The sequence below is a fragment of the Trichosurus vulpecula genome, chromosome 3 (assembly GCF_011100635.1).
Source record: "Trichosurus vulpecula isolate mTriVul1 chromosome 3, mTriVul1.pri, whole genome shotgun sequence".
In the NCBI taxonomy this organism is placed as follows: domain Eukaryota; kingdom Metazoa; phylum Chordata; class Mammalia; order Diprotodontia; family Phalangeridae; genus Trichosurus; species Trichosurus vulpecula.
The window spans coordinates 144189632-144202075 of NC_050575.1; the positions used below are offsets into that span (position 1 = coordinate 144189632).

The following is a 12444-nucleotide window of genomic DNA, read 5'->3' on the forward strand; positions in this document are numbered from 1 at the left end:
AGGAAGCTGGGGGGCATAATTGGGAGGATAAAATGAGAATACGCATATAGCACTTGGCTCAGCTCCTGGCACACAGTGGGTCCTATGTGCACATGATGATTCCCTTCCCTTTCCTCTTGACTGAGTTTAAGAAGGGAATGTTAGAGAAATTCTGCTCTTCTTTTCACCCTCAATAACCTTATGTTATTGGGCACTATACTTGGAATACTTTTTGCTTCAAGGAATGATAAAGAGCAAATCCATCAACTGCAGTGCTTTGGGGTCTGGGTTATTTCCTACTCTGCTCTTTAGAATTTCAAAGCCGGCCTAGGATAAGCGCACCTTGTGCAGAGGCAGTATGGTACAGCAGTAGGCAGGGCTGGTCTCAGAGTCAGGAGAAGCTGGCTTTGATTCCATTCTCATATATGTCCTGGCATATGGCCTTGGGCAAGTCACTTAACTCGTGAGTGTCCTAGGCACCTTTCTAAGGTGGGAAACTGAAGAGGAGGTAAAGATTTACTTTAGTACTGGAAACACCTCACGAGGAGCTTCCTTCACCAATAAAACCACAGCTCTGGTCAATACCCAAACAAGAAAATAGACAAATCCTCCAAAATATTCCTACAGCAATGAATTGTGTCAGAAACTTGGATCTGGGAACTGGGTCTTTATTGTAGAACACAACAACACTTTTTTGTTCGTTTTTGACGTGCAAGGTATAAATCTTATCACTGAAATGACTAAAAACATGGAAACTGAAAAGTTTTATTGAAGCCTAATGAAGGACACTGCAGCAGCAAGGAAGAAAACACCAGTGGCAACAATTCGCAAAGAATAGGATCTCAAGCAAATGCCTCAATACCAAATGCTCTTCACTCTAAACAAGGTTTGTTGAATTATTTACAACTTGTGGGAAGAAAAACATCTGCTAGCAAAGGCTTCATAAGCAGAAACAGACAAACAGCATTCTTCCTCCTCCTCTCCCCTCCCCAAATTGCTTTGGAGGCACTTCTTACTGTGCTGGCATCAATACTGAATGTAAACACTATCCTGGAAGCCAATGTGTAAATGCATTTCATGAGGTAAGTGTTTTTGTTGGTACTAAGTTCCGTTTTCTTCTTTAGGTATTTCTTTTCTTTTCTTCTTTTTAAAAATAGTTTGATCCTTAAGATTTCAGAATAGGCATTCAACTCATCCGCAGCTGCAGGGATGGGATTGCTACTTGTTAGACAGATGGATAATTTTAAAACCCTGTGACAGTTTTCTTTGAAGCTGTATCCTTCCTGCAGTTCATTCAACCAAGCAAATGGATACATCAGCTGCTGCTAACAGCTATTCTGTTACTTGGATTATTTATTGATTGACTTACACTGAAGAAAAATCACTTCCCACTTGAATATGACTTTACAGAGTTACAGTTTGGCTAGATATTTGGTTGATGGAAGATTAAAGTAAATGAAAATGTTACTAAAACATGATTGTGGTCATGATACATGCTATTTCAAGAAAGCAGAAGCACAGATCATCTGAAATAGCATATAATCTCAAAATTTCTTCCACTTGTCTTTGTAACACATTATTACATGATAATGTATTATTTAGACTACTATCAAACTCTTTGCATTTCCTAAGAATACATATACATGTATAAATGTATATACAAATATAAACACATACACTTATGTATATACATGTTGTTTTCTTTCATAGAACGTAAGTTCCTTGAGAGCAGGACTTGTTTCATTCCTTGTCTTTCTGTCCCCAGCGGCTCACACAGAGCCTTGCACTTAATAAATGCTTGTTGAACAATGGGCAAAGGGTGAAGCATCCAAGTATAAGAAGTAACAGAAAGTGACCTAGGATTTAAAATTTGCTGAGGATAATCTGTACATATTCAACAGGTCTACAAATGGTTGTCCAAGATCTGGAAAGCTTCAAAAGAAGCCACGGTGAACACAAATGGGAACAGTGAATAGAAGAGAGTCAGTTTTGTTGTTTGGTATACCTGAACTCTCACTGTATGGAGCGAGGAGGGATTCAAATGAACAAATCTGCATGTGGGCAACTGAAAGATGACTTCATTTTAGGGAAACACAGTAACCTTGGAAAATACGAATGAGAGAAGCGCACAAAAAACCAAAAGTATTTACAAAACCTAGAGCCTGTAGTGGAAAATTATTGATCTGTAGGATGGACTGTGAATGATTACTACCAAATTTGGGAAAAAAGATTTTGTATGTGTGCTTGAGATATATCCCTCCTCTCAGACCCAATAAACTAAAATCTGCAGCCACTATGAATTTTATTACATCCTTATTAAATGCTTCTTTGCCTTTTAACATGCTGTGCTGTCAATCTGCCATGCATTTTACTGCTCATGTTTGAGTCATGTGATTATTTAATAACAGTTTTCAAAATATATGAAGGGTGACAGGGGTTGACAGTTACTTGGATTTTTCTCAGAAATGTTAACAAACAGTTATCTCAGAGGGCTTAAAATGAATAACTCTCTCTCCTTTACAATATAACTAAATAAATAACTTAAGCGCTCTACAAACAAAGCTTAGCCCAATGTGGTCATTGTTAATCAATGACCAACAATTTAATAAGTCACAAAAGTTTCCACATACTCCTAAATATGGTTTTCCAGCTTAGTAGATTTAAATAGTAATTTATAGGGAATTCGACTCCCCATTACTGATTACTGGCTATTTTTCAAAAGAAGTAAACAAAATCAAGATTCTAAAACCTAGGAGACCGTAGCCCTAAGACTCCTATGACAAAAGTAGTTTCATTTTTTTTTTAATGAAACTTCATAGGGTACTACTGCCTATTTGGAAAAGTAATGAAATCTTAGTAATATGAGCTCTCCTAATGACATTTGGCTATTCAATCTTTGCTAGGAAATGGAGTATGACCATAGGGAATTTGGTAAGAATGAGAAGATCTGTCTACAAGAAAAGGATAATTAGGTTGGCCCACTTCATTGATAATACATACTGGTTGTCTCTTCATGGGAAAATTTGGCAGTAGGTTCAGGAATCTGCATTTGGATTCCTGCCCCTTCTAATATGGTCTAGGTGAAAGATTTAGAAATTCTTCAGCAATTAACAAGATTGTATTGGGATTTTTGTAATGTTAGAATTATAGCTTACTAATAGGACTATACTCAGGTTTCTGTTTTTTTGTTTTTGTTTGTTTTTTGGAGGGTGGGGTGGAGGAAATCTGAAACTGTGATTTCAGGGGTATGGAAATTCTTTCTACCAATGCAAGGCAGCAATTTCTGGATGACTTATAGTCTTTAAAGAGTCACTGAGTGCTCTGAGAGGGTAAGTGACTTGCCCAGAGTCACACAGCTATGTGGATCAGAGACAGGACTCCATCTCAGGACTTACTGTCTCCAAGTCCAGGACTTCAACCAATATTCCAGGCTCCTCTCTGTCCTGCTCAGTCAGGGAAGGATGTCTGGTAGCATTTCTTGTTAATCTTAATGCTTTTGGTGAGGAAAAATGTGACCTTATCTGTACATAATAACTGGGAAGCTAGGAGAGTTCCCTACAGTGTTCAACAGAGTCATGGAGGCTCTTCATCTATGGCAAATAATATATTTTTTGGCTTTTATATTCTGGCAGTATGATATGAAGTGCATGACAAAAACTAATATTAAACAAATGCATTTAAATACAACTAAATGATGGTGATGGTGGTGGCAGCTTTTACATTTTTTGGTAATCACTAACACTAGGGAAAAGAACATCCACTCTGCCTTCACTGTTACATACTCAAGGATGTGTGCAAAGATGTGTTGCTATGGAGACTCATTAAAAGCCCTAGTACTTTTAGAGTGATGAAAATTTGTTTCTCATTTTCTTTCAGGGATGAAAACTCTACTCCCTTTTTTATCCCCTCAAATGCTGATACTGTATAAACTTCTGAGTAAAAATATTATATTGAAAAAAAGCATTGGATTAGAAATCTGTAAGCCTGTGATACATTATCAGACTTGTAACTAATTAACTGCACGAGTTTTTACAGATCACTGAGACTCAGTTTCACTCTCAGATGAGGGTTGAATTAGATTATGTCTAGGGTTCTATTGGACAGCTAGGTGGTGCAGTGGCCTTAGAGGCAGGAAGACCTAAATTCAAATCTCTGGCCTCAGACGCTTACTAGCAATGTGACTCTGGGCAAGTCACTAAACCCTGTTTGCCTCAGTTCCTCATTTGTAAAATGAGATGGAGAAGAAAATAGCAAATCACTCCAGTATGTTTACCAAGAAAACGTCAAATAGGGACATGGGGAGTCAGACACGACTGAATGATACCTGAATGACTGAACGATTCAACAGCCCTGTTGGTGACATGGTAGATCACTTCATTTCAAATTCTATCACTTTAAGCTTTGCATTGTCTGTTCCTTTCCTTTCTCTACCCATTACTATCACTTTAGTTGAGGCCCTTTCCACTTCATCTATAGACTATTGTAATAACTTAGGACTTGGTTTTCTAGAATCTAAACTTTGCTTCTTCCTATCCATCCATGATTTTATAATTTCCCTTCAAAAAACAAAAAAAAAGTTTGGTTAGCTCTTTATATGCTTACAGAAGTCCAAATTCCTCTGCCTTGTCCCTCCTTGTGAGCACAATCTACTTTTCCTGCCTTATTTCTCATGACCCCCACATAAACAATATGCTCCACTTAAACTGATGTTTTTCAAATGTGCACTATGCATTTCTGCTTCTGGTCCTTAGTTTATGCTATTTCTTCTGCCTGGAATGACCTCCTTCCCTTACTGAAAAAGTCTCCCCTTCCTTTAAAGTCCAGCTCAGAAATATTCTCTTCCTCCTCATGGTGCCTTCCTTGACAAGCCTAGAGGGGATACAGCTCTTCCTCATTTGCTTTCTTACCAAACTTAGCATATGCCTTGTATTACAGCTTTAGTGAATCTGTCTTTTTCCTTCTACTAGACTACAAGCTCTCTAAGAACAGGTTTTATGTCTTGTATAATTTTGTCTCTCCCAGGTAGGTACCTTGTGCATAAGTTGATGTTTGATGAATTAAAATGGAGTAATATTTCAGCATGGTCTTCCTCACTTCTTGCTAATACTATATTATTCTGATGTTTTCCATGAGCTTAATTAGACCAGGGTGGGGAACCTGCGGCCTCAAGGCCACATATGGCCCTCTAGGTCCTCAAATGTGGCCCTTTGACTGAATCCAAACTTCATAGAACAAATCCCCTAATTTATGTCTAGGGTTCTGCTGGGCAGCTAGGTGGTGCACTGGATAGAGTGCTGTTGGTCCTGGAGTCAGGAAGACCTAAGTTCAAATCTGGCCTTGGATACTTAGTAGCAGGGTAACTCTGGGCAATCCCATAAAAACATTCGTTCTGTGAACTTTGGATTCAGTCAAAGGGCCACATGTGGGCTTGAAGCCAAAGATTCCCCACCCCTGGTTTAAATCAACGGAACATAATGGCTGGCCACTGAGTATTGCTGTTGCCTCTTCAGATTTATACTGGCACTGACTTAGCTTCGGCTTATTTCTTTAGTGTGTGTCAAATTCAAGACAGAGCCACCTATAGCTAGCTATAGTAAGTGTAGAGACTTTTGACCCACCTACTTTAGGGAACCGTGCTCAGGGATTTTTGTCCCTTTGGAATTTCCAAGCTTTGAAATGATAATGACCAAATATTATAGCTTTAGATTTTAGGTGGGTTATTACGGTCATGTTCCCAAAACATGGGTTCGATTAAATAAGTACATCTGACCTGGGTAGAATATACATTTGTGCATGGAATATAGCATGAATTTGCTTGAAATGTCTGATCTATTACTATAAGTTTGTGCTGACTATTACTATTCAGCAGTGGTTGTGTGAGTGAGAGCTATGCTGGCTATAGTGACTGTCCCAAATGAGTGCGATTAAATCCTAAGGACAGTGATGTTACAGCATATTTGATTTATATCAGACCATAAGACAAAAATAATGATGACCTGACAGGTAATTTTTTCTAATTTATTTTTCCTGCTCACCAGGAAAGAACCTTTTAAGTTGCTGAAAAAAAAGAAGGGTTATCTACAATTCCAGTTCTCTAAAGATAAGACTATACCTATCTATACTTCCATATTCTCTGGCCTTTGGAGCTCTCCAAGTAGCATATTAATAGTTTAGAACTGTTTTATTACTTATTTAATTGAAATCATCATTACTGCATCTACTATGCCCAGGGCCTCAGTTAAATTCTGACTTCTTAATAAATATAGTCACTCTTATATTAGGCCTGGTATAGCTTGTCTCATTCACTTCTCCACAGCCTGCACTACCTTATTCCTTATAATGCCTCCTCCCATCAAATGACCTTTTGGAATTTAGAATTTGGAAACTAGGATTTAAAAAAAAAATGAACAGGTCTAACAGATACTTCTAAACAATGCTAACAGTTTCCACTCAGTTTGGGAGGTCAGGAAGAGATAATAGATTAGATTCTGGTGATATTTCTTACTTTCCTCTTAAGGTGATTCTGAATGAATCTGTATCCCACAGCAACAGTACCATAAGATGAACGTTTGGCTTGGTTTAAGAGCCTTGTACTTACTGACTGTCTGATCCCAGACAAGTCAGGCAATCTACCAATCCCTCAGTTTCTCTAACGGTTGAATGAAATGACAATGCCATCCCACAGCTGTCCTATTATTAGCTGTTGTGGAGATTAACAAAAAGAAAAGACCTTTTAGGTCTATATGATTAAAAAGTGTTAGATTTTATATAAAAGGGGAATGGTATGCTGTCATTTTCATTTAGGAGCCATTGTACCTAATTTACCTTGCCAGTTTTGCACTAAAAGCACTCAATTTCAAATATTAAATGATTCCAACTTTCTTTATGGTAGTCACCACAACCATGGAAAAATAACATGACAGGAATAGTCACGCTCAAGGATGGTGACAAGCTATCCTGTTACAGAGGAAGAAAAGACAGTTTTCCAGAAAGCTACAATCCTTTTAAGTAGATAGTAATAAAGACGAAGTATTAGAAGTTACTCACTTTTGTCTGGCCTTACCTGAACCATTTTTCAGATAGCCATTCGCATCTACAGTTGTGTACATGATATAAGGTCCAGGCTGATTCACTCCAAAGGGCTGTAAGAGGAATATCCTCAGTTTCAGAAAGTAAGGAAATATGTGAACTTCATTCAACTTGACAACTATAATTAAAATAATTTTGATGAAAATAAAATAGTCAAAAAGAGCTTTAAGTCACTTAAGAAAGCTATTAGAAATTGATAAAACTTTAAAACTCCTTATTAGTAGGAAAATATTAACGCTTAAAGTTACTTATGGTTCAATCTTTGAAGTTCAATGAACTAGTCATTACTAAAAGCTAATTGTGCCACTGTGGAGGTAATTCTATAGTCTATACAGAAAAGTGGGTATGTGTATATCAAGCTAAATTTGCTATCACACTGTTGGTCCAACATAGAATAAAACCCACAACAGTGTGATTAATGACATTTATTCCTGTTAAATGCAGCATTAATTCTCTTTTTGTGGGGGTGCAGGGACTGTTTCAGCAGAGATGACTTTCTCCCATTAAAATATCAAAATAAACAAAATCCATTCATGCTAATTATAAAAGGAAAAGGTTTGCTATTAGTTCCAGCACATTTGAAATCTTGGACTTAGAAACAAGTATTATCATCCTGCAGCTTAGGCAAATCTGATAAGGCCAGAAGGGATATGGAAAAGCAGTGAGGTGAGTCTCCAACTAGTGCATCACTTCCCATTCCTGAAACACTCCTGGAATGATGAATTAGATGACAAAATTTCTTCTACCTATAGAAAAGGTCTAATTAAATAGGACATCTAGGATTTGTAACTCATGGGGAGAATTGTGAGAAAAATCCAAGCATCAATTTAGAATGTAGAAAATCTTTTACTTCACAGAGTCAGAAATCCCTCTTCCCTGTCCCAATTATGGTAATATGATGACCAAGACATTCCCCTTATCATTTATTATTAGAGAATCTGATGTTTTGCCAAAATAATATCACCTCTTAGGGTGATATTCAAAAAAGAATCCAGCTAGAGATAGATGTTACAGTACCTTATGTAACACTGTAAGAACTTGGGAATCAATACATTCTTCAAAGATAGTGGTGGAGAGGTTGGGGAAAGAAAGGTATATACTGTGCATAATAACAGAAGTAACGGACAGAAGGACACTGAGCTAGGTACTAGATTAAAAAGAATGAGAAGATTGGGTTGGATTGCATTTGGAAAATTTTGCAATGCCTTAATGATTTAAAGGATGGTTCCTTTAATGTTTCCTACCACAAAGGTTCATTTTAAAACAGCAGTATTTTCCTAGTGATGTTATGGCTGTTAATCATGGAATACCATGATCTCAGAGGAATCAAAATAGTAGGTAACCCAAAGGGCAATGAGAAGATCCAGAGTAAACCTAAGCAGATGACCTGCCTGACTAATAATTTCAGTGAAAGACACTGGATAAAAGACATCCTGGAGGGTATGTAACCAGAAAAGAAGGTGGGTCAGGCATGAAGTAAGACTGATGCACAGGCAGCCTGAATGCTGTACTGGAATGCACAATGCTTTAAAGGGCTCAGAAGAAGGTCTCCAAGATTTGGGATAGATCTGTGGAGGATTTACAAAAAGGCATTTGCAATAATTATACAGGCTTCAGCTGGTTGTTCTCTATACCAGTAGAGGAACTACCCAGGGATACACTGAATTAAATAATAAAATAATGACGATAACTCAAATTTACCTAGAACCTTAAGATTTACAAAGTTCTCTTTCGCAGTAATAGCGGACTAACTGCAATTAATAACTTTCAAGAGACCTGTGCTATGGTCCTAGCTCTGCCATGTAGCAAAAACTTTTGAGAAAACCACTTAACTCTTCTGGGCTTCAATTTTTATATTAAAAAAAATGAGGGGCTGGGACTAAATGATTTTAAAGGATCTATGACTCCAGGGCTTGATGTGGAAAGAACAGTAGATAAATAATCCAAAAATGGTTTTAAAAGGACTATTTTTATGTAGGAAGAAGAAAAATACTTAATTAGAATATCTGATAAAAGGATTATAAAAATCAATCTACTTTTCTTGAAATTAATGTAGATAATTATTGCTTCAGTTGTCAAAAATTTTAGAAAACCAATGACATATATTAGTGATATGTAGGAAACTCATGGTGTATATGTATATATGTATGTAGATTTGTATATGTAACATAGACATACAGGTATGTGTATATATTTCTATAGAGATATGATCAGATCTCAGAAATCAAGTCGAGTGCTTAAGTAAACTTTTAAAATAAGCATGTACAATATGCTAGTTCTAATGAAATATGGTAAAAAAAATTGTTCCCATATTATAATTACACTTAAAATCAAGACCCCAGGCTAACACACGCTACACATGCTATATGCTACACATGTAGAGGAACAGGGACAAAGACTGGACCTATGATTTAAATGATATAAGAAATTCTCTGCTAAGTAAATACCCTCTACCAATATAGACCAGTACCTTGGATGAATGAATGAATTATAAAGCATTTATTAAACTCTTACTACATGTGAGGTGGGGCACCTAGGTGGTGCGGTGTAGAGAGCACCAGGTTTGAAGTCAGGAAGACGAGTTCAAATGTGGTCTCAGACACTTACTAGCTATGTGACCCTGGGCAAGTCACTTAACCATGTTTGCCTCAGTTTCCTCATCTGTAAAATGGGGACACACTAGAGAAGGAAATGGCAAACTATTCTAGTATCTTTGCCAAGAAAACCCTATGGACAAAAGTCCTTGGGGGTCACATAAGTTGGACAAGACTGAAGGACAACAACGTATTGGGTACTGTGCTAAGTGCCAGGGACAAAATGCAAGCGAGATAGTTTCTGCTTTCTGGTAGTTTCTATGCTAATGGGGGACTGTTGCAGTTGTTCAGTCCTTTCAGTCTTAACTCTTTTTGTGACCCCATTTTAGAGTTTTCTTGGCAAAGATACTGGAGTCCTTTGCCATTTTCTTCTCCAGCTCATTTTACAGATGAGGGTTAAGTGACTTGCCCAGGGTCACACAGCTAATGCGTGTCTGAAGCCAGATTTTAACTCATGAACATGAACTCATGAACATGAGTCTTCCTGACTCTAGGCCCACCACTTTATCCACTGCAAAGAGGCGCCTGAAGGGGAAGGGGAACACATTTCACGGTGTGGTCTGGAAATAAGCGAGTTGTGATGTGGAGGTCTGATTCTGTCAGGGCAGGGTTCAGGTTCTAGTGTAAGGAGGATGAGGAAGAAAGCTGGGGTATAGAAGTCATGGTTTGGAAATGGATGGAATTTATGATCTGAGAGGCTACAAATATGTATCACAATTAAAATAAGTTATATATACATTCTTCAGCAAACATAGCATAAAGTTCTATTAGCAGTTTATTCAATTTTTCAATGTTACTTCATTTATGCATAATAATTAACTGCTCTCTCATGATAATTTTGTTCCCTGTACTATGCTATAGGAAAAGCTGTGTTCGGCTCTTTTCCAATCACAAAGTTCTAGAAACTGGCACTGTGAAATAGTTTGCTACAAATATCTAATCTAGCAACTAGCACACTGCTAACAGGATATCGGGTATATCCACTATTGGAAATAGAACAGCTGAATTTTGAGTATTCATTTGGGGTTTGGCTGTTAAGGTTTGCTATTTAAGGTTTCTGTTTTTTGGGGGAGGAGTGGGTTCTTTTTTCAGATTTTTGACCCACAGGACTATATTAAACTATGCTTTCCTTTCCCTTAGAAGTCTCAAGAAAGTAAAGAGAACTGGGATATTCCCTGGGGTAACATGAATTGACTTTTAATTAACGAAATTTGGCCAATCTGTAATCTTTAGTTTTCCAAAGGGTGAGATAACAAAGCTTTTATTGTAGGTTGTTCCAAATGCAAATGGTGTCACTTTGGCTGAATTAAAATTCATAACAAGGTCATTTTGGAAAGCACTTCCAAAGTTCTTGCCATCTGTTTAGAGGCACCTTAGAATTTGACAATGGCAAGCCTCTCCACCACATGGCAAAATCTACCTACCACATAAGGTTCACTCATATTCTGTCTACTAAAATCAATTAAGAAGCATTTATCAACCTCTTAACTATTTGCCAGTCATTGTGCTAAGTGCTGGGGATTAAGAAAAACCAAACCCCAAACAGCCCCTGCCCTCCAAGAGTTCCCATTCTAAGGAAAGAGACCAAGTATACATTAATTTGTACAAACCAGATAAATATAGAGTAGGTGGAGAGTAGCCCGAGAGGGGAAGATGTCATCTTTTGTAAATATACCATCCTCTAGAAACACCTCCCCATCTTGTACTTTTGAAGTTGATTTTTGTAGCCCAAGTAAAAGACTTTATACTTTTCTCTATTAGGTGTAATTTTATATTAGATTTGGTTAGATGTTTAAGCTTGCAGGTCGTTTTGTATCCTACCTCTGTTGGCCTACATTTTAGCTTTCCCTCCTAGCTTCTTGCATCTTCTATGAATCTTATGAGCAACCATCTATGACTTTGCCTAAGTCAGGGCTGTCCAACCTTGGGTTTTTATTGAAACAATAGACAATATATTTTGATATGCCTTTTTAGTGAGAGCTCTGCAGTAGCTTGGTTTCCTTTACTAAAACATTTATGTAAATTTCTATGCTTGTAGGCCACATAAATCGCAGCAATGCTGACAACCTCCCCTCTTGCATGCTCTCTTCTCTCTGGGTTCTTGTGACAATATTCTCTCTTGGTTCTCCACCTACTTAATTTGCCACTTCTCAACCATTTTTGGTAGATCATTGTCCATGTCCCACCCACTAACCATGGGCACAGGCAGACCTATAGGAGACAGATAACCCTTGGTCCTCCCCTTCCCCTGAAATGATGTAAACTGCACTACAGTGTGTGTCAGCAAAACTCAGGCTCACTTAGGACCTTGGGTGTCTATCAAGACTCTGTCCTGATCCCTATCCTTTCACTTGACTTCATTATAAACTATAATTATACGTTATAAATTATATATACATATATAATTATAAATTATAAAAACCCAAAAGGTTCAATTATCATCTCAATGCCAATGACTCCCAGATCCATACATCTAACCCTATTCTCTCTCTTGATCTACTGTCACATATAACCAGCTGCCTATTAAACTTTTTCCAAATGGATGTGGTAGAAGCACCTCAGACTCAACACGTCCAAACAACTTGTTTTCTTTCCCCGTAAGCCCACTCTTCTTCTCACTTTTCCTGTTGCTGTTTAGAGTATCATCATCTCTTGTCACCTTGTTTCCTAACCTGTGAATCATCCTTGACTTCTTTGCTTCATCCCACATATTCCAATCAAGTTGCTAAGTCTGGTTAATTCTACCTTTACAACATCATTTGATTCTGTCCCCTTTCTCTTC

The 12444-nt window shown here is 37.5% G+C and overlaps 1 protein-coding gene across 1 annotated transcript in view; it reads right to left on the reverse strand.

Annotated features, from left to right (window-relative positions):
- ITFG1 (integrin alpha FG-GAP repeat containing 1) overlaps positions 1 to 12444 on the reverse strand; it is a 266220-nt gene that overhangs the window by 42065 nt on the left and 211711 nt on the right. Inside the window, exon 14 of the mRNA XM_036751887.1 lies at positions 7043 to 7121. Coding sequence (XP_036607782.1) covers positions 7043 to 7121 — 79 coding nt within the window. The remainder of the gene's footprint in view (positions 1 to 7042; positions 7122 to 12444) is intronic.